The sequence below is a fragment of the Urocitellus parryii genome, chromosome 12, assembly GCF_045843805.1.
Source record: "Urocitellus parryii isolate mUroPar1 chromosome 12, mUroPar1.hap1, whole genome shotgun sequence".
In the NCBI taxonomy this organism is placed as follows: Eukaryota; Metazoa; Chordata; class Mammalia; order Rodentia; family Sciuridae; genus Urocitellus; species Urocitellus parryii.
Window position 1 is genome coordinate 93,310,470 of NC_135542.1, and position 20,320 is coordinate 93,330,789.

At 48.4% G+C, this 20,320-nt stretch overlaps 1 protein-coding gene across 6 annotated transcripts in view; it reads right to left on the minus strand.

Annotated features, from left to right (window-relative positions):
• Window positions 1–506: 506 nt before the first annotated feature.
• Dctn1 (dynactin subunit 1) overlaps window positions 507–20,320 on the minus strand; it is a 30,557-nt gene continuing 10,743 nt past the window's right edge. For 2 of the 6 annotated variants that reach the window (XM_026397403.2, XM_026397404.2), the window contains exons 2-30: window positions 18,289–18,534; window positions 17,950–18,028; window positions 17,715–17,749; window positions 13,233–13,253; window positions 11,819–12,010; window positions 11,145–11,342; window positions 10,784–10,988; window positions 10,594–10,672; window positions 10,328–10,487; window positions 10,109–10,213; window positions 9,741–9,932; window positions 9,545–9,661; window positions 9,158–9,310; window positions 8,111–8,271; window positions 7,837–8,005; window positions 7,496–7,564; window positions 7,193–7,255; window positions 6,935–7,084; window positions 6,621–6,782; window positions 6,407–6,538; window positions 6,062–6,187; window positions 5,687–5,829; window positions 5,243–5,409; window positions 3,470–3,484; window positions 3,128–3,261; window positions 2,821–3,013; window positions 2,485–2,564; window positions 1,719–1,808; window positions 507–983 (exon numbers count right to left, since the gene is read on the minus strand). In XM_026397403.2, the coding sequence (XP_026253188.2) occupies window positions 846–983; window positions 1,719–1,808; window positions 2,485–2,564; window positions 2,821–3,013; window positions 3,128–3,261; window positions 3,470–3,484; window positions 5,243–5,409; window positions 5,687–5,829; window positions 6,062–6,187; window positions 6,407–6,538; window positions 6,621–6,782; window positions 6,935–7,084; window positions 7,193–7,255; window positions 7,496–7,564; window positions 7,837–8,005; window positions 8,111–8,271; window positions 9,158–9,310; window positions 9,545–9,661; window positions 9,741–9,932; window positions 10,109–10,213; window positions 10,328–10,487; window positions 10,594–10,672; window positions 10,784–10,988; window positions 11,145–11,342; window positions 11,819–12,010; window positions 13,233–13,253; window positions 17,715–17,749; window positions 17,950–18,028; window positions 18,289–18,516 (3,756 nt within the window). In that variant the 5' untranslated portion in view covers window positions 18,517–18,534 and the 3' untranslated portion in view covers window positions 507–845. The remainder of the gene's footprint in view (window positions 984–1,718; window positions 1,809–2,484; window positions 2,565–2,820; window positions 3,014–3,127; window positions 3,262–3,469; window positions 3,485–5,242; window positions 5,410–5,686; window positions 5,830–6,061; window positions 6,188–6,406; window positions 6,539–6,620; window positions 6,783–6,934; window positions 7,085–7,192; window positions 7,256–7,495; window positions 7,565–7,836; window positions 8,006–8,110; window positions 8,272–9,157; window positions 9,311–9,544; window positions 9,662–9,740; window positions 9,933–10,108; window positions 10,214–10,327; window positions 10,488–10,593; window positions 10,673–10,783; window positions 10,989–11,144; window positions 11,343–11,818; window positions 12,011–13,232; window positions 13,254–17,714; window positions 17,750–17,949; window positions 18,029–18,288; window positions 18,535–20,320) is intronic. The other 4 variants (XM_026397406.2, XM_026397405.2, XM_026397408.2 and 1 more) reach the window with 4 other exon arrangements.

Sequence of the window (20,320 nt, forward strand, 5' to 3'; positions counted from 1 at the left end):
TTTAGCAAGTCTGAGTCAAGACCCAAAAATCTGGTAAAAATTTTAAAGCAGCTTCCTGATTGATACTAATTTGTAATAGGGTTTGGCAGTACCTTTTGAATGTCCATCCTTTCTTACTGGTCTGTTGCTTTAGTTGCTCCTTATTTAGTATATAAATGTTCCCTATAAGAAAGTTGGCTAGGGTGGTGATCACATCATATTCCAGTCCAGAAATTGGACTGAATAGCAGCAGAAGCTCCAAGAAGCAATGCAGAGCTAGCAGAGTTACATACCCACAATTTTAAAAACTCTAAATGAACTTAAGTGCCTAGCCCTAAATTTAACTCTTTCATCTTGCTCAAAGTAATTTACTGCACATGCATTTGAGGGACACAGCATTCTACTGATCACCACAGAAAGGAGCCCTCAAATGTGACACAGTTGAAGCTTCTTCAGCATTCCTCTCCTTCATTCCTACTTTGATTCAAATAGCCCAAGTCCCACTCTCAACACCACACAGAAAGCAATGAAGCACAAATTGCTTTAATCAAGGGGTGAAGTCCTCAATCAGGGGGACCTCACTCAACCTTTGGTGGTGGGGTCTCAGCCTACCCCCCACATGCCCTGAGGCCCCTCAGGAAAGAGGGAGCAGCTAAACAGCAAATTATGGAAAAGACCAGGGGTGGGAATGGGGAAACCCAGGTTAAGGAGCAAGAGCAGGGCGTTGACAGGATGGGAGCGAAGCTGAAGGGGGCAGGAAGAGCTTAACCCACATGGTTCTACCTGGGGGTTGGCTGAGGTGGCTGTGCATTGGGCAGAGCGGCACCAGGAGGGTTGAAGGTTGAGGGGGGCAGGGGAAGAAGTGCTTAGGAGATGAGACGACTGTGAAGCTGGTGCAGCTGCTCCTGGGTCAGCACCAGCCGGTGTCGCTGTCCGAGGCCAGCTGCACATGAGAAGGTCACTTTGCCCATGTAGACTGTGTCATCTTGCTGTTCTTCCTTGGCCTTGGTGAGAGGAATAGGACCCAAGGTCAGGGGTTCACTTAAACTGTGGTTCCCTGAAGGGGTCCCTGAGTATTGATACCAATACAACCCTTGGGAGACTGAAGCCTTGAGATTTTAGGCCATGGTGACCAAATTTTTCAAATTAGAATGGGGATACATAGTCTGACAAGGGGGTTTTGAGTTCCTACTGTTATCAAAAGTGAAGGGAGAGGGCTGGAGCTGTAGCTCAGTGGCAGAGCACTTGCCTAGCATGTGTGTGGCACTGGATTCGATCCTCAGCACCACATTTAAAAAAATTAAAATTAAATAAAGGCATGCTATCCATCTACTACTATAAAAAAGATTTAAAAAAAAAGTCAAGGGAGGGTTGGTGGTGCATGCCTATATAATCCCAGTGATACAAGAGGCTGAGGCAGGAGGATCACAAATTAAAAGCCAGTCTCAGCAATTTAGCGAGACCCTGTCTCTAAATATAATACAAAATAGGGCTGGGGATGTGGCTCAGTTGTTGAGTGCCCCTGGGATCAATACCCAATTCTCCTCCACCAAAAAATCAAGGGAGGTGATATCTGCATGCTAAAACATTAGAATTTTTGGAAGTACTGCAAGCATTTTTGTCTCTTACAAGTAATGGACTTCCAAATAAAACAAGGTTTTGGGCCTGAGACTCTAGGTCTCTCCAGATTCTTGAGCCCTCCACACTATGCCATCCTCCATCCCATGCTCCCCCCTTACCCTGAGGAAAGCTGTTGAAGGGAAGGTGGCAAAGTCAGTGGGGACTGTGGCTCCAGGACGCTGAGATACTGTTTCCTTGAGGACCTCATCCTGGGGGATGGAAAACAAGGGTTTATTTAGGGGACCCTCCACAGGCTTACTTAAGACTTCCTGGTTTCTGAGACACCAATACCAGGGGAGCAGAAGTCCAGTCCTCTCTATTACAATACTTCGGCTTTCATCTCCAACCCCGTCCCCACTCCAATATCTCTCCTTCCTTTATAGATCCTCATCTTTTAAGACCCAATTCAGTTTCCATTGCCTCTGAGAAGCCATGCCCAACCAATCTACCCTACGACGATCTCAATTCTGACTGAAACTGCAGAGTCACACACCCTAAAAATGATCCTAACTTGTGCATTCTGTTGATAAATCTTCTGGGGCTGGGGATATAGCTCAGTTGGTACAGTGCTTGCCTTGCATGCACAAGGCCCTTGGTTCAATCTCCAGCACCACAAAAAAAAAAAAAAAAAAAAAAGGAAGAAAGGAAGGAAGGAAGGAAGGAGGGAAGGAAGGAAGGAAGGAAGGAAGGAAGGAAGAAAAAAAAGAAAAAAATATTTATCTTCTGACAGTTTCCAAGGCAAGAAACTGTATTCCCTTCTATGATCTTTCCAATGTGCCATCTAATGCAAGGCTGGGCCAAGAGGAACTCCAGAAGCACCTGGCTCCACCAGTGAAAGCTCTGAATGAGTGCCATAGGGTAGAGAAGGACAGGATATGAACTGACCTTGAGTTTTTCAATGGTGTCACTCAAGGACTTGAGCTGAGCCACTTGTTCCATAAGCTGGGCTGATGGGCTCTTGGCAGCTATAGGAAGGGAAAGCTAGTTAAGCCCACCTAGAACCAGACAGGCAAGTGGTCTGAATTAAGGGTCAGGAGTGTAGGTACTGGACCCTTTCATGGAACAGGCACTTAAAATGGGTGAATCGGGAAAACTGAACACTTAAGCCAAAGTTCACAGATGGAAGAGCCTCTACTGTTCAGGGACTGCCTCGGCTAGGGCTAAATCCCTGGGGATAAGGAGACAGGCATGTTATTCATCTGAGGGGTCAGTAGTACATACCAGGGCTGGTGCGAGTGATATCTACTACATGAGTGCGCGTGCTCAGCTGATTTAAGGTCTCCAGCAGCTGGCTGGTCTTACGGTACAATGCACCAGCTGCTATCTCACCGCCAGGGCCCTCTTGGGGTGGAAGGGAAAGCTTTGCAACATGCAGAGGGGGTAAGGCTGCCAAGGATGCCTTCATCTGGGCTCCCTGTGGGGATAAAAACAGTGGCAGTGTTGAGAGGTGCCAGAAAAGCCTCTGCCATCCATCAACAATGGGAGGGTATGGTCCACTCTCTACCATAGTCCTCCCTGTGTTTCTCACCTTGAGGATACTGTTCTCATGCTGGAGCTGAGAGATGTGCAGCCTCATGGCAGATATCTGCTGAAGTAGTAGGGGTGAGTCCTTCACCAGTCCCGGGCCTGGCAAGGACCCTGGAGCCTGTCCAGGAACAACCCCTGTGGATATCATAACAAATGTTCTCAGCCCCAAGTAAAAAGGGCTAAAAACTGGGCCCCATCCCTGCTCTTCCCCTTTCCTCATTCCTTCCCACCTCCAGTCCTGGCTGTCTACAAGGGGAAGCCTTACCCTGCTCCACCAGCCCCAGTTCCCACCAGCCCCAATTCCCACCAGCCCTGGTAAGCCCCAGCCACAGTAGGTTTCTACCTCGCTGCTGTTCTTCTGTGTTCAGGATAGCCCATGGGGGAGCAGGAAAAGAGGAGAGAAGAATTAGGTAATTTGGGGGCTTAGGGACATACCAGAGGAATCCTGGACATGACCTGCAGGAAAACCCTTTTCCTGATGACCTTACTTTCTATATAAGACCCTGCCCCTCTTCTTGGAGTAAGAGTAGATATGTGTAAAAGAAAGCTCAGGGGCAGGAGGCCATAATGAGGGTGCAATGTGTGAAAAGAATGGAAAAGTGAATGTCCAGGAGGAAACACATGGGGCATGAAACTGTTCTTGCCTCTCTGCTCCATAATCCATCTCCAAAAACAGCATGGGAAATGCTCCAGAGACCCCAAAGCTCTGCATCCTTAGTGATCTCCAGCAGCAAAGCTTAGATTAAGGTTGTGAGTACATTCTCTTGCACCTCAGGTTTCCCTATTGCTTTGAGGCAAAAATTCCATTTTTTTGTTGGTAAATTTCACTAATTCTGAACCAGTGTTTGCTTAAAGAGCCTATGCCAAAATAATACAAGGTGGTAATTCTGAAGACTCCCCACAAAGAACATGGAACTATCTGTATCACAGGAGTCTAATGTCACAAAGGTACTTGGTCATCTCCCAAAATCATGAGGCATCAGTGACAAGGACTTTGATAAGATCAAGACCCTAGGTGAGGTCACCTGACAAGATAGGAGAACAGAAAAAGTTTAGAAGACCTGATGGTTTAATTCCAAGACAAGAAGATTGCCCTCCCTAGGTGAAAAAGTTAAGTAAGAAACTACAAATACAAACACCTATATACCTGCTATCCAGTTGAAGAAATAAAATATTATAAAGGCCCTGTGTATTGTCATATGAATACATGTTCCATTTAAATTTCAAGATAATTTTGTCAATACACCTATATTTTTGATACAGATTATATTCAGTCTATTAACCAATTTGGAGGGCATTTCCACCTTAACAATATTAAGTCTTTTGATCCACAAACTTGGGTTGTTATTTATATCTTCTCTAATATCTTTTAACAATGCTTTATACTCCTTTGTTAAAATTATTCCTAAATTGCTGTTGCCTAGCATGCATGAGGACCTGGGTTAGACTCCCAGCACTGCAAATAAATAAATAAAATAGAAAATTTAAAAAAAAAAAAGAAAAGAAAAGAAAAAAACTGAAGGGGGAATGAAAATAACAATAGGTTAGGTGAGAACCAAGATGGTAGCAGTCACTTCCCTACTAGGAAACTGAGAAGACTAGGCCTAGAAGCCAGAAAAACTCCACGTAGGGACCCCTGACATTACTGAGTGGGTAGACAAAAGTCAGAACAAAAGTACAAGCAAACTTTGGAGAAATACACAATGGAAGAGATAACCAACATAAAATGAAACCACATGAGCTCAGTGGGGAAACAGCACCCAAACAGAGAGAATAAAAAGCAAGCATCAGGCAAGGGCAGACGCCCTGGGAGGGAAGAGTGCAGCTTCTGGAATATAGGGCTGGGACAGAAATACCAAACAGTATACCCAAAAGGGACAGATACTAGAGTCCAACTGTTTTTATTATTCTGAATGTCACTTGCTAATGTCTTACTTTGATCACAGACACTTTGCAGGTATCTTTAAGAAAAGAAAAAACTTTGTTTCTAACTAGGCAAGCACATTCCTGGATGAACATTCAGGAGAAAGGGGACAGGTGTCAAATGGAGGCCAAAGATAAGAGAGAGGACAGTCAGTTTCCTCTGTGTGATTTCTGCCTATCCCACTGTACTTACCGCCAGCAATGCCAGAGACCAGGGTAGCAATGCCTGAGGGAGGGGGCCCCCGGAGCCCCTCAATTGTGCGCTTAGACTGGCTATTCAGCCGTTGCTTTAGCTCTGCCTTCTCTGCCTCCAGCTGGTCGATGTCAGCCTGTAGTGCATCCATCGTTTCCTCAAACTCTCTGTGAAAGAGAATCTGGGTTTGGGTAGTGTCCCTTCCCCATGTCCCGACATGATTTTTCAGTCCTGAAAAGTCCTTGGGGTAGCCCTGCTAGTGAGGAGCCAGGGAAAAGGAGGCACAGGCAAGCACAGGTTTAGGTTGGAGTGATATGATGGAGATGGAATGGAGAAGGGAAATGGGTAAAGTCTCATTAGGAGGGAAAGGGGAAAGGGTTAGGGACAGAGTCTCAAGCAGAAGGAAAGGTTGGAGGAAATAGGACCCCAGGGAAGGTGCCTGACTTCTCCTTCTTCCGCAGGAGTGCCTGAGTCTCCTCCAGCCGAGTCTGAACTTTTTCAATGCGCTCGTCTGCATCCTTGGCAGCACTGTCCAACTTCTTCTCCAGGAGGCTCAGCCGCACATTGGCTTCACTTAGCTCCTCTCCCTGAAAAATCAAGAGAGGTTCAAGTTCCCTAACATCCTCCCCATGGCCCTGGCACTCAGATTAGACCATGAGACAGAAAGCTCCCTGATGGCTACCTGACCACAAGCCCCCATTTCTCCCCCATAACCTCCATTTCTCCTTCTCAGTCCTGGTCTCAGTCTCAATATTTGCAGTTGCCTTGAGTGCCATCATACTTCCTAGCCCCAAAACTCTGAGCAAACTCTACCCTCACCTTAATCTTGAGTGATTTCTTCAATTCCTTGATAACTGTTTCTCGATCTTCAAGCTTCAAACCCAGGCCTTCAGCATCTGTGATCTCAGCACGAAGAGCTGCAGCCCGCAGTTCAACCGGAGGAGGCTAAAGGATTGGGTGGGTCAGAGGGTAGAGCACTGACAGGAGGGCACCAGTATGCTTCTTTCAGAGTGATCCAGTCACAGGGGAAATCTTCTTGCCTTCTAGGCAGGATATTGTTATTCAGATGCCTTTCTCCTACCTCCCTGCCCTCCCACAACCAGCGGCAGCTCTGTAAGTTGTGCTCCTCTGCACTGCAGCTCCTCCAAAGAAACCTCCACTCACCTTGCTGGGGGGCCGCTCTGCATCATACTCCCCCTCCTGCATGGCTGTGGCCAGCTTGTTCATGGTGCTGATGAGGATGTTACACGACTGGCGCAGACACTCATAGGGGCTGCTGGAAGGGCTCCCATAGATCTGCAGGAGCCAAGGGCAGGAGTGAAAGCCCCACACTGGCCACTAACTCCCCATCCCCTTCTGCCCCGCCATCCAGGCCAACCTGCTCGCTTGCTTTGAAAGCCAACTCCTCCAGTGCAGCCACGGGCAGCCCTTCATTTTCTGCCAGTGGGGCAATGAGCTGGGCGGCAGCAGCTGCCACCTCCTGCAGTACAGCCACCACCCATGTCAAGTGTTTTCTGCAGTCTAGGAGTGTATCAGATACCTGTGTGAAAAGCTAGAGTCAAGAGCCCACCCTAAGTCCAGCATCAGTTTCTAGCTACCTCAGTTCTGTGCCCTGACCAGGTCAATCTTAACATGTTTGTACCCTCCTGATTTTATTCAGTTTCTTTCCCTTCCCCACTTGCAGCCCTAAACCTGTGGTCCAAAGGCCAGTGCTGCGGGGATCCCAGGAGCATCCGTCCCTGGCATACGCCTTCGGATCTTCTTGCAGAATTGGCGGATATCACTGCATGATGTTTCCAGGTCCCGGAGCAAAAGGGCAATATCTGTAGCCTCCTGTCCACCCTACATGGGAAACAGGAAACGGATGGAAAACCAGGTAAGCCTTAGGACTAGAGGTGAAACGGTAGGGACTAAGAACAAGAGCTCACACAGATCTAGATGTGTCCTCACCTGCAAGAAGGCACGCAGCCTCCCCACCTCCACGCTCATGCAGTCCAGGGCACTCTGCGTAAACTGTGAGGAGAGAAACAGGTGGTTATCAGCTTTAACAGGAGTTCTTTGCCCCATCACCATCTCTAGGAAGCCCCCATCCTCTAATGACCCCCATACATAAGTGAGTCCTCTGTCTTCCCTGATCTGGCTTTGGTGACCTTGTCCCAATCTTATTTGACACCCACTGGGGCCTGATCTCTTGATCTGATCCTCCACTTCTGAGCCCTATAGGAGGCTCAACCACTGACCCACACACTTCACCTTAATGTGGTCGGCCAGCTGCATGGTACTTTCCTCTGGCTGTTCGGCAAGATGGATGCTGTACAGGTGCTAGAGAAAGATGACAGAAATAGCCGTTAACAAGTGAAAGTGGGGGAAGTTCTTCCCAAACTATTATTTGAGCCATGGTCATTATAGAAGTCTCAAGAGGTAGGAGAATTCAAAACCCTCAGGCAGCTGCATCATAAAGCAAGTTCAACTAAGAGCAAATTGAGCCCTAAGCAGCCAGCCTGGGACATATAACCCTGAATACACTGGCAATGGTTCCCATCTGGAGAAAGCTTCCCTCCCTCCTGCCCCAAGCCTACATATTTTCTACAGACCTGGTAGTACTTGATGGCCTTTGTGAGAGGCTCCACATTGACAGTCTCATCCAGCTGATCCTTATGCAGCAGTTCAATGAGGAAATCTAAGGAGCGCTCATGGGCACTCATCTCAGGATAGAGGCTGCCCACCTTCTTATACACATCCACGTTGCACTGAGAGAGGGCACTAGAGACCAGAGAAGGGCTCTGTGAGACCAAAGTCTTCCAAGCAATCTCAGTTCCTGTCATTCCTGGACCCATGGTCCTGGAGTAGGAATCAGGAACCACTTACTGTTCATATCGGTGTAGTGTAGCCTGCAGCAGACTCAGCGAATATACCAGTCCAGCAGCAAAGCTGAGCTGCTCACCTGCAGCTCCTCGAAGCCCAGGCCGCTCTGAACAATTCTCACTTAGTTCAAACTTCTCCTGGGCCTGCTTCCGGATCAGCTCTGCCTATGGGAAGAAGACCAAGGACCTGGAACTCAGAGCAGGGGATGGAGAACACACACTCAGGAATACAGGATACAGCTTAAGAACTATGTGGGGAGCATGGACACACATAGGAAAGCAGAACTAGTTCTTAAATAGGCTGGAAGTCTCACTGGGGAGAGGGTAATGATGTGAATATTGGTGCTTGTGAGAATTTTAGGATATAAGAATTAAAGGGCAGTGGGACCAAGCTGACTTAAAGCTGCTGCTCCTGATCTCTTTCCATCTAAAATGCCAATTATCCCCCTCTTTAGCTCCTAGCCACCTCTGGCTCTTAGCTTAAATGTTATTCCCTCAGTCACAACCTGCCTCATCTAAAACAGATCCTCAACTGGGCTTTCTCAAATACCCTACCTCTCCTTCATAACACAGAATCTATAATATATCCATCCTTTGTATCTATAGGGGATTGGCTTTAAAAATCCCCACAAATACAATAATCCACGGATGCTTAAATCTCTCTCATTAAATGGGACAGTATTTGCATCTAATCTATGTGCATCCTCCTCTATAGTTCAAATCATCTCTAGATTATTTACAACACCTAATGCAATGTCAATTCTATGTAAATAGTTTTTATATTGTATTTTTTAGGGAATAATGAGAAGAAAAAAAGTCTGTACATGTACAGTACAGATGCAATTTTTTTCCCAAATATTTTTTATCTGCAGTTGTTTGAGTTCACAGATGTAGAATCTAAAGATAAGGAGATCAACTGTATATGTTCACCTGTGACTTTGTTGTCTGTGTTCCTCTACTACATTTTTGCTATCTGAACTTGGCATCCTCAATGCTTGGCTCTTAGCAAGTCCAAAAGATTTTTATTGTACATATGACTAACTGGCCATACCTTACAAATGAGACGAGGCATGAGCAGCAGCACCAGAACGCAGTCATGGTCCCCACCTGGCCGAAGGAAGCTGTCAGGCATGAAGGCTGTCAGCAGAGACATGTGCCGATTGGCCTGGGCGACCTCCATCTGTCTCAACTCCATTTCAATTGCCTGTGAAATAGACAGGGAGTTGGACTCTCATCTAGAGTCTAAAAATCATTAAACCTTGCTTTACCAGGTCCCTTGCTTTTAAGTTAAGCCCAAGCCAGTAGTCTTCTAAACAACCACACAAGGAACCCCGCTCCCCCAGGATTCTGAAGCACAAAGCCCAAACCAGGCTAGCCCACAGTCATGCCTAGGCTCGGCTCCCTAACACCTGGCTCTCAAGCCACCCACTTTCCTGACCTTGGCATGGGCTTTAGTCTCAGCAAACTTGATTTTGAAGTCAAAAGTCTCAGGAGGTGGCTGCTGCTGTCTCTCTACAGATGCTTCCTGCTGGTTTGTCAGTTCCCGATTCACATCCTAGGAGCACAAAGAGTAAGGGACAGTGGGGTAAAGGTAACCTAGGGTGATGGTAGGAGAACAAGACTTAGGCAGGCACCTGTAGGTGAGCAGTCAGTTGGCGATATTTTTTGATGGTTTGTTGGTAGTCTGCAACTGTTTCCTGGGCTGCCTCTACACGCTTCTGGGCCTCACGAACCCGGGCACCTGCCATGTCCAGCTGCTCCCGCAGCTCTAGTTCTGTCTCTCGTGCATTCTCCTGGAGCTCATCATTCATCTCATTCATTGCTTCCTGGAATACAATAAGTAGTTGGGGGAAAGCAAAAACAGGGTTAGAGTAGAAGGTGCAGGACAGGTCATCTTACCACACACCCTGTTCAAAGGTCAGGGTCATGTGTCAATCTCTCTCTCTCAGCAAGTCCCTTACAAATACCCTCCATCAGGGTCTGGAATCTGCTCTTCTCTTACCAAGTCCCCTACAGTCTCCCTCAACTCCCGCACTTTCTCTTCCAGATTCAGGTTCCGATCAGTCAGCATCTCCACCATCTCCTCAGCACCCAGAGCAGCATCCACCTGTGTTATGGGGAAGGAGCCAGGAAAATCACTATCAGAAGGTGACTAGAAAGGGGAAGTGGCAACAGAAGAATAAGGTAAGGGGATTCTAGGCAAGGGCTGGGTTTCACAGACCTGCTCCTTGAGCTCATCAATGGTGCTCTCTGCCTGGCTCAGCTCCTCCTGCAGGCGCTCTCGCTGTTGCCGCACAATCTCCAGCTCTTGGTTTTTCTTTTCCATGAGCTTCTGGAGCTTCACATGTTCCTGCTTCTCTGAGGAAGAAAGATCCCGCATCCTGTAGGAAAGAGAGAGAGGAGAACATGTGTCAGAAAGACCTGCAAGAGGTGCTTTAACACAGAGGCAGAAGAGTGAAGGCCAGAGCCAAGAATTGAGAAGCCTACCTCACCAAGGCATCCTTTAGGCGGGCATTTTGTTCCTCAAGCTGTTTGAGCTGGTAACTGGATGCAGCCCCATCTGAGCCTGGGGAAGATCATTAATATGTTCAGGCCTGGTCTCACCCCACTACTTGGGCCCCGCAGCTCCTGGCACCTTACCCTTTTTCTTCAATCTCAGCCTTTAGTATCTCCTTACCCTTTTCTTCAATCTCAGCCTTTAGTATCTCCAAGTCTGTGGTGAGCTCATCCACACGCTCCTTCAGTGCTTCAACCTCCTGCTGCAGGGACTCAGCCCGTTCTTCAGCCATTTCCTTGTCCAGAGTGGCCATCTCAATGGCATCAGCAGTGTCGGCCATTTCCTCCATATAGCGTTCCTTTGCCTCTAGTGCCTCCTTGGCTTCCTAAGGAGGGGAAAGGGAGGTGGGGGCAGGAGGAAACAAATGCCCTATGTTGTTCTTTCTCACAAGGTACTCCAGGTTGTAGTTCCAGTCCTGTTTCTAATTCACCTCCTTGGGTCCCTCAGCCTCCCCAGCCATCCCCTCCATCCTGATTCCCACCTTCCGTGCCTCCTTGAGGCGCCGCTGCAAGTCTGCCTGCTGCTCCTGCATTTTGCTCTTCCATTCCTGCACCTGCTCCAGCTGGATCTTATGTTTCTCCAGTTCTTTCAACTTTGCCTTATCTTCTGCCCGCTTTAGCCGAAGGGTCTCCAGTTTCTCCTCCAGGTCCCGTACCTGGGCCCTCAATCCCTCTTCCTCCTGCCAAGAAAAGGTACTGCTATCTATACACAGCCCACCCTGCCTCCCCTGAGACTGAGCTGGAACAGAGAAGATGAAAATGTGTGCAAACATAACCCTAATCCCAGAGTCAAAAGCAAGTGGCATACAAGCATTGGAGAGAAAACCATGGTACTATACATACCAGAAAAGCGTGAAGAAAGGGCAGGAGGATGGGATATACTTCTGTGATAGAGTGTTTGCCTTATATGTACAAGGAACTGTGTTCAATTTCAATTCCTGCCTCCCCCCCCAAAAAAAAAAAAAGGAAAGAAAGAAAATCGAAAAGAAAGGAAAAGACAGCTTCTTGGCAATAACAAGATACCTCATACGCTATGTTCCCACTCTTTCTGATCCAAGCTAGGTCTTCCCCAACCCCAGGAAATTTCTAAGACCCAGCCAGGAATCACAGACCCCTTGGTATCTTGATTCTCCTTTACCCCAATGCTAGTCCTTACCTTGGATGGGGAAGGAAGTGGGGGAGCTGCTCCAGGAGAGGTGAGGGCTGGTGTGGGGATGATGGGTGCTGCCAGTGGAGTCTGAGCCGGGGTGCTGGGCTCACTGCTGCTTAGCTCACCTGCTGATGCTGAGCCAGAGGGGCCCAAAGAGCTACTGGCCCCAGCCACCCCAGTACTGGCTGGGCGAGTGGGCTATTCAGAGAGAGCAGTGGCAGGCCAGAAAGAGAACAGAGGATGGGGGCAGTGAAAGGGAGAGAGACAGCATGTGAGAATATGGCAAGGTTTAGAGACAAAGAAGGGAAAAGACAGAGTATGGAAGCACAATGAGAACAGAGACACAGTGAAGGGGAGAGGGAAAACGACACAGTCAGAAAGCAACATTGACAATGGACAGAGGGAGGAAGGAGGGAGGAAAGGATGGGGGAAAACATGAGATTATAAGGTTCCTCCTTTGGCACTAACCCCACATTCCTCCCAGCTCTGGCACTATCCTTTATAGCAGTAGCTCTTACTCCCTAGAACTCTCCTCTGTGACCCACTTGGGATCATTCTAGCAGTTTCTGAATACTCCCAGTCCCATCCTTGCTCTGGGTCTGTGCCCAATTTCCCCAAGGTGGGGGTGCCTCAATGTCATTCCCAGAGAGAAAGAACAGATTAGAATTTGTTCTGATATTCATGTTCCCAGAGAGGGCTGGGCTATAAGTGGGGGGTTTCAGGCTCTCTACCCTTCTTAGGACCTCTCAACTCTTTAGAAGTCAAGCTAAATTGCATGCCAGGATAGCCTACAAGTAAAAGAACCAAAGTGAAAATTATAGCCCTAGATTCCTCCTTGAAACAAAGTACATAAGCTAACCCTTCTGTAATCCCCTAAGACAAATGGGTTCTGATCAGGTAACATTACCTAGGTCCCTGTAAGGGCAGAAAACTCAGGAGCCATCCTGAAGCCCCAAGCCAAGGAACAGACAAGCCTTCCCAGTACTCTCCCCAAACTTCCCCTAGTGGGATGACACTCAGAAACCACATGCTACCACGAACACTCCCGATCAAAGGCTTTCAGAGACACATCTCCTTCCTCCGACATTTTATACTGTCAAGTTCTTCACTTCTCTTCTGATCCCTCCCCTCAAAACTGGCCAAAGTTACCTTATTAAAGAAAGCCTGTCCTGATTAACCACAACCCCTTCACTTCTCCTTTGTACTCAATTTTCTGGCTCAGAGGACCTTCTAAGAGCTGGAAGTCATTTTCCCAGGGGAGGCCTGTCACCAACCCCAGGCCCTTCTCCCCCCTCAAAGAGAACCCATGATACTTTGTGATCAAAATTCACTTGCTAGTACACATGCCCACAAACATGCACATGCCTGAAACATTTGTGCACACTCAGCATTGGCTTGCATGGAGGCCTATTTTTCTCACCTTGGGCCGCCGAGTTGTGGTCTGGACAGGCAACAGGAGCCAGAGAAGTGGTCAGGAAAGAAAGGATAATGGCAGAAAGACAGACAGCAAAGTGACAGCAATGAGAGCAGAAAAGTAATAGGAATGGGGCTACAGTTAGCCACCACCCCCATCCCATCCCCTTCTCCCTCCAGTGAATCATAGAAATTCCAGAAACCCAAAATTCCTATTCCTCTTGGTCCCTGCTCCCAGTTTTGCCCAACCCTTGCAGGCCTCACCCCTTCAGACACCCTGAAATCCCAGAGATCCCTGTGTCCTAGGTTGAGCCACAGGAGACCAAAGGCAGTAGCTGGTGAGAAAGTCTCCAGAGACTAGTCCTTCTGTGGACAATCTCTCCCACTCCAGCCCAGAGTCAGAAGCCCCGCCCAAATATCACTGCAAGGACTTTCCCAGGTCAGGCTCTTTCTTCAACTGCTAGACTCTATAGAGGACTCCCTAGGAACCCAACCCTGCCACCCTCCCACCATACACACACTATGACAAGAGTGATATAAGCTCAAAAGTAAGAGATCAGATCTCTAAGGCAGAACAACATTGCTGTCTTCCCTCCCCCTCTCCCCAGGACCAGACCCTGCAGCAGTCCATGTCCCTAAGGCAGAGGGCTCAGGTGTCAGGACTATGAATATTGCATTAGCGGAAGCCCAGAGCTCAGCAAAGTAACCCCACCCAGCTGCACAGAGAAAGGTGGGGGTAGGCAGCAGCACAGGGAAACTACTGTCCTAAACCAAATCCAGAAACCCTTTGGGCTATTGCAAAGTTGTAAATGGGTGATTAACACCAATGGGTATTCTTGCTGCTCAGCGCCTCATTGCTGTGGCAAAGAAGGTAACATTTGGCTTGGGTCCTGTTTCCAAGAGACTCTGAGCCCAAGGAGCCTATCCCTACCCCTCTTACCCTGGACTAAGCTTCCAAAGCTGTGGGTCAAAAACTATTCTAGGCCCCCATTCTGCCCTGTTAAAGCCCCCTGAAACAAACCCCTCGGGAGAGGAGATACTGGGAGAATAACCAAGAGTCATTCTAGCAAAGGCTGAGAAGGTAAGTAGGCACCAAGACACCTGGGTCTACTTCTCTAGCTTCTACCACAGGAAACTCTCCCAAAGCTTGTTTGTAGTAGAGGCTACATGAAGCCCAAGCCTGTGAGGCCACTGGGTACAAGGCCTGGAACACAGACTGTCAGTGCCAAAAGCAGGCAGGGTAAGAAGCAAATGCCCAGGGGTGGGGCCCGGTGGTGACACACCTTACCTCTGCCTCCCTCTTCTTCACCCTCCTCCCCCAACCAGGTAGACAGATGAAGTCAATCAGCCGCCACCCCCACCCCAGCTGCCTGCTGCCATCATCACCCTGGCAACCCGGTAGCAGGACCAGAGCAAGCAAGAGTACCTTTCGGGCTGTCGGTGCCTGTCTCATCATTGCAGAAAACCAAAGAATGCACGGAGAGGAAAGAGAAGGAGGGACAGAGGAGGATAGACAAACACAGGGAGGAAGGACAGACGAAGGAAGGGAGGGAGGGAGGGAGGGAAAGAGACCGAACAGAGGGAAAGGCGGCGGAGACAGGAGATTAGTGCATCAAATCCCAACAATGCAGGCTTAGCTTCCCCAGCCGGCAGCTTCCTAGCCTCCAAATGGCTGTTGCTGAGACACAGAGGCCCCCGAAGGTGCGCAGTAGGACAACCAGGCTCCAGCAGGCACCAGAACAGCGCCTGGCCCAGTTCGCCAGCTTAGGCTGATGGCAGCCTCAGTGGCCGCAGCACCAGCTCCACCTGACGTCATGCACCCACCCTCCTCTGCTCCATGGGGGTGGAGCCACTTTTTCACCGTCACCTAGCAACCACCCCGGGCCCTGCAGGCTCCGCCTTCTCCTCATGACTGGACACAGTCCTGCGCAGAGCCTGCCTTGCTGCTTCTCCCAAAGAACAGGTTCTGGCTCCGCCCTTCCCTCCCTCTTCCACCCCAGAAGGCTTACTCCAAAACGCTAAGCCAGAGGCCATACCAGAAATGGCACTTTATGGAGCCAGGGCATCAGTGGGCAGGGACAGAGGGCTTCTCTTCTCCATGAGTCTCTCAAAATTGCACTCTGCTCCCCTGACTACTCCATTGAGTCTACTTCTCTTATACATACTGGCAACACCCTTGTTTCCCAGGAACACACACCTAGAGCACTCCTCCAGAACTGGTCTTAAGCTCTGAGGAGCACATAGAATGATTAAAGAGCTCTAGGTGACATTCCATGTGGGCAGCAGCAGCTCTAATGACAGTGTTGGGCTCCTTTCCAATGGTCCCTTGGTTGTAGTCAGGTTAAAGCCTTTCTCTGAAGGGCTTTCCAGAAAGGTTAGGTATTTTGTGAAAGCATCTGTGTTCTCCTCTCCTCCCCCTTAAAGCACTTTTTTGTTCTATCTCTAGTTATTTCACATGCAGTGAAAGCAAGGACCCTGACTAAGTAACCTGCCTTGAGAGAACCACTGAGGCTGATGACTGGGAGTGGGGTGGGAGACAGAAGAGGCACACAACTATTTGATTGATACCTTCCACTATGAGGAAAGAAGGTACTATAGCCTAGTACAGGCTATCTAGGTAAGGCTTTGCCACATCTTCCCAGGATTTGGCAATGCTTAGCCCCTTGCCAGGGTCATGTTAGGTTACAGCCAGAATCTTCCTTAGATCTCAGTTTCATGCCCTTCTCTATTTAGGGGACTGAGGTAAAATGGTCGCCCAATCAGGAGACAATAACCAAGGGACAAAGCCAAGTCTCTCTGATCCTAGTATGGGTCCAGCATCCTTGAAAACATTATTTTCCTTATATCCCCATTTCCACCTGAAGTCAGGACCCAGGACCCAAAACAAGTACCAGTATGTGGTCTCCACCATAGCAAGACTCCAAAGCGAAGACCCATCACCCACCAGGAGTCAGAAAGAAGATGTTTTCCTTTCCTTTCCCACTGCCTTGATCCAGTAGTGCTCCATGCAATATCAGAAAGGCCTGAGGCAGTTTGGTGACAAGGAAATCACAGCATTTTTATATCCAGCACAGTATATACACTCAGGCACGTGCAGGTCATAGCTTGGGCACAGGCCCAAGGCAGGAGCTAGTGTGAGGAAGAGGTCATGGCATCAATTTAAGTGTTTAAAAATTGGTGGAGGGGAAAGAAGTTACACAGTTCAGCTCCTGCAAGGGGTGGGGCTTTAGGCACACCCCAGAGGTAGGAAGAGACAGAGAAAGATTGATGGGGCAGATTGGGGTGGGTATTCATGGCACAACACATCAGAGGGAAGGTCCATAAAGACTAGGCTTTCCAACTGCTCTTCCTGTGCTCTATTCTCCACAATCCCATTCCCTTGCACAACTATTTATCTGGTACTTTTCCCAGTCCTATTCTTCCAATCTATTCTCCTACCACCCCTGAATTTGGCTAAGAACCTACTGTAAGCCAATAAACTATTTCATGCTACTATTATTTAAAGTCAAATACTCAGAATTTCTAATTAGGACTCTGGGGCAGTGAGAAATCATCCCTAATGAATGTTTGCTTGGGCCCAGATACTGCGCCTGATGTCCTTGCACCCCTCAAAGGAACTCTGGAAGCCAAGGCTGCCATTTCCTCTGGCCATCCCAGCCTCAAGGTTACACACACATGCATGCAGCAGCCCAAGGACATGCAGGACAGCAGGAGAGTGGGTTCATGGCCCCCACCCACTCAGGCACAAACAGTAAACACACCACCTTCTTAGGCTTCAGTCCCCGCTGCATGAGGAGTAGGAAAGGGCAAAGTTAGAGAATAGACATCACATTGTGCTAGCTGGCCAGACATTCTGGGTATAGGCATTAATACCAATCAGGCACACACAGGCAAGGGGTAGGTGGACTCAGATCAACATCAAGCCTTAGGTGAGAAGAGGGGTTCCCTCAAGGATCAGCTTCCAGGATATGCACACCCTGTCCTAGAGAAGCTAGAGTTCCACTCCATAGAGAGGTGGGTGGACCCACAACACTCTGCAGAATGGCAGAGGGGAGCTAGGAAGGACCCTTCTGTCCATAGCTGAAAGTAAATGGCAGAGGACCTGGCACTTTACTGCCTCTTATAAATAGGACAACTCCTTCTCCCTCTGTCTTCTACCTTATCCTACTCTTAAATGCTTTAGATCTTGGCATCTCTGTGTACCCAAAGGTAGGAAGTTAGCTACACTACAGGTCAGATCTGTCCTTTCTATAGCCACTAGCTCAATTCCATTTGACTCTGTACTTCTGGAACCTAATAGTTTTCCCCTGCTATCACTTTTACTCTAGTCAAATGTAGCAACCCATACCCACAAAGCTTCCTTCCCAGGGAGGTTGAAGAGACTAGAAAGCTGCAGTTCTAATTCACCTATTGCTTCTACCTGCCTAGGATTGGGTCTCCCTCCCTCTTTCTCTATACTACTCTCTACTCACACCCCCAAACCACTCACCAGTTTGCTAGTCTTTGCAGCTGTCTCAGCTCCCTCTGTAGAAAGCAAACAGAAACAAAGCATGTGTTTGTATATAGAGCTGGGTCAGAGAATATCATGGTGGGGTACGGGGAGATATAACAAGGAAATATGGTAGTGATGGAAAAATTTCAGTATTCACTATGGCCCCTTGTTAAAGCGGAAAAGAGCTGGGACTTCTGGATATGAGGAGGCAGCTTAAGTGGGTGGTTGTTACCTCTTTTGAGGACTTTTGATGCAGAAGAATCAGGAGTCTCTGGGGAAGTAGTATCTGCTCCATCTTCAAATACCTGGATCTGAAACCACAGAAGACTCAATACAGTCAGACCAAGAATAACTGTAATATGGGCCCCTCCCCAGTCCCCAAACAAGCCACAGTATAGGGCAAGTTTCCTAAGGACAGGTCACCAATCTTCCCTCCACGATTACTTCCCATTCTCCCAACAGAGGCTTATGCCCACACCAAGTGCACATGCAACAGATATATGTGCATGTATGCATGAGCATGTGTGCATGTGAGCGCGCGCGCGCACACACACACACAAAGATGGAGTACCTGGGATTGCCGCACAAAAATTCCATGTCCTTCATCACAAGTGAAATACTTCCTTCCTTGGACAGTTCCATCATTTTTGCCCTTTGCTTCATCCAGGATAACGCCTACCCATTTGCCAGTGGCAAAGAGTGTGGCTCCAACATAGGCCACAGTGCCTCGGTGGCCTTTTCCAATCACCTCCACACGGGATCCTACCCGCAGAGGCCGGGCACTTGCCTCTGCACTCATCCTGCTGCCACTGGGCGTCTGAAAAAAAAGGCACACACAGAGTTAGAGGCCTCAGACCAAGGCATCCTAATGCATAAGAAATGCCCCAGCCAAGATCCTGGACTAAAAACAAACAACAACAACAACAACAAACAATTTTTTCTTGAGCTCCATTCTCGGGGTGAGGTTAGCCCCCAAACTTCCCTTCTGAAAATGTCAGTGATATGTCTAAGAGTTAGCCAAATTCTTTTGGAATCTGTTAGAATTTTTAGTTTATATTTAAAATTTATAAAATCAGAATTCATTGATAGATCTGTGAATGTCACCACATGATTACTTTCTCAAGAGCACTGCCCCTGCACAGAGGAATTAAGCTCAAGCAAATCACTCAGTTTAGACCAGGCTCCCTATAACCAATGCCCTGACTCAGGAGCCCAAGTTGAGTGGGTGACCCTATAGAAGCCTGCTTCCCTCTCCACTTCCATCACTTCTGGAATTCAAATGGCTCTCTCAGGTCTCTCCCCTTCAGAGGCACATAACTGTGTCTCTTTTCAGGACCCCAGCTCATCACCACTTCTTCCTGATCTGATTCCTCTCACTCCCATCCACATACCCACTATGAAACTTTTGATGCCTCACCTGCAACCCATTCAACCATCCAACTTCCTTCTTCATGGCCTGCATTCTGTTGTCTACTCTCTACTCCAAGCTCTGGAGATCCTTTCCCCATGCTATCTTGTTATGAAAAGAAAAATATAGGCCAAGTATATAACGTACCTCAAATTTGTCCCTCATTCTGTGTTCAGACTCTGCCTAGTGGTTCAAATGGATTTATGGGCACAGATGGGCAAAGCAAAGAAATAGACTAAGATACTGTCCTTGGGAAGCTCTCAGCTTCTGACATACCCGTGATGACAAGACACAACATTAAATTAGGTCCCAAATTGGCCTATGGTTTAGAAGAAAATCACACCTAAGCCATTTTTAGTAATAGCAGCTCCATGAACCAGGTGCCTTGTAACAAAAGATATCATGAGGCAAGAAATTACACCATAGTCCTGAAGATTCCACAGGGCTCTCTTCTGATACCCACCACTTGGCTTCAGAACACAGCCCTGCCAGAATCCAAGAAGAATCAGGATACTTCCCAGCCTGTCACTCTCTAACTCCCTTCCCCAGAGAGCTTATCCAGGAAGACAGGGACAGAGCTCCCAAGGGATTCAGGACCCCAAGGACAACAAGGTGTATCTCATAACAAAGGAAACTGCCAGTGACATCAAGGCAGACTCAAACTCAGAGACTCCCCTCACCTCCCAACAAGCCTCTCAGAACCAGGAAGACACAACAGTGGGTACAGATTCAATCTGAGACAGAAGAAAGAGAAAGCAAGTGACAAACAACAAAGCAGTTCTAAAGAAGGGCCTCACTTTAAGGCCTTTCTGACCCATCAACCACATTCTGAGTCTCCAAGGTAGTCTGGTTCCCCTCAGGAACCCCTAACCTGGGTACCAGGTAGAGTCAGAGGTTAGGCCTTGCCAGTAACCATTAGGGCCCCACTCTAGGTAAGCCTGTGTAGTCTGCCACCATCAGGCTTCAAGGGCTCCTTAGAAACAGTCTGTGGGTGCCTCCAGCTGTGTTCCAGCCTATCTCCCAGCCCCCACAGCAATGATGTCCACAGACACCCAGGCCTTTTCCAGCAGCCCTCCCAGGGCCCATCCCAGATTAGGGCCACTTACCCGGTTATACACGTGCCTCTTGCTCTGGGCCATGCTGCTCACCAGGCCTCTACTCCCTCCCCCAGCTGGCCAAAGACAGAGGAAAAAAA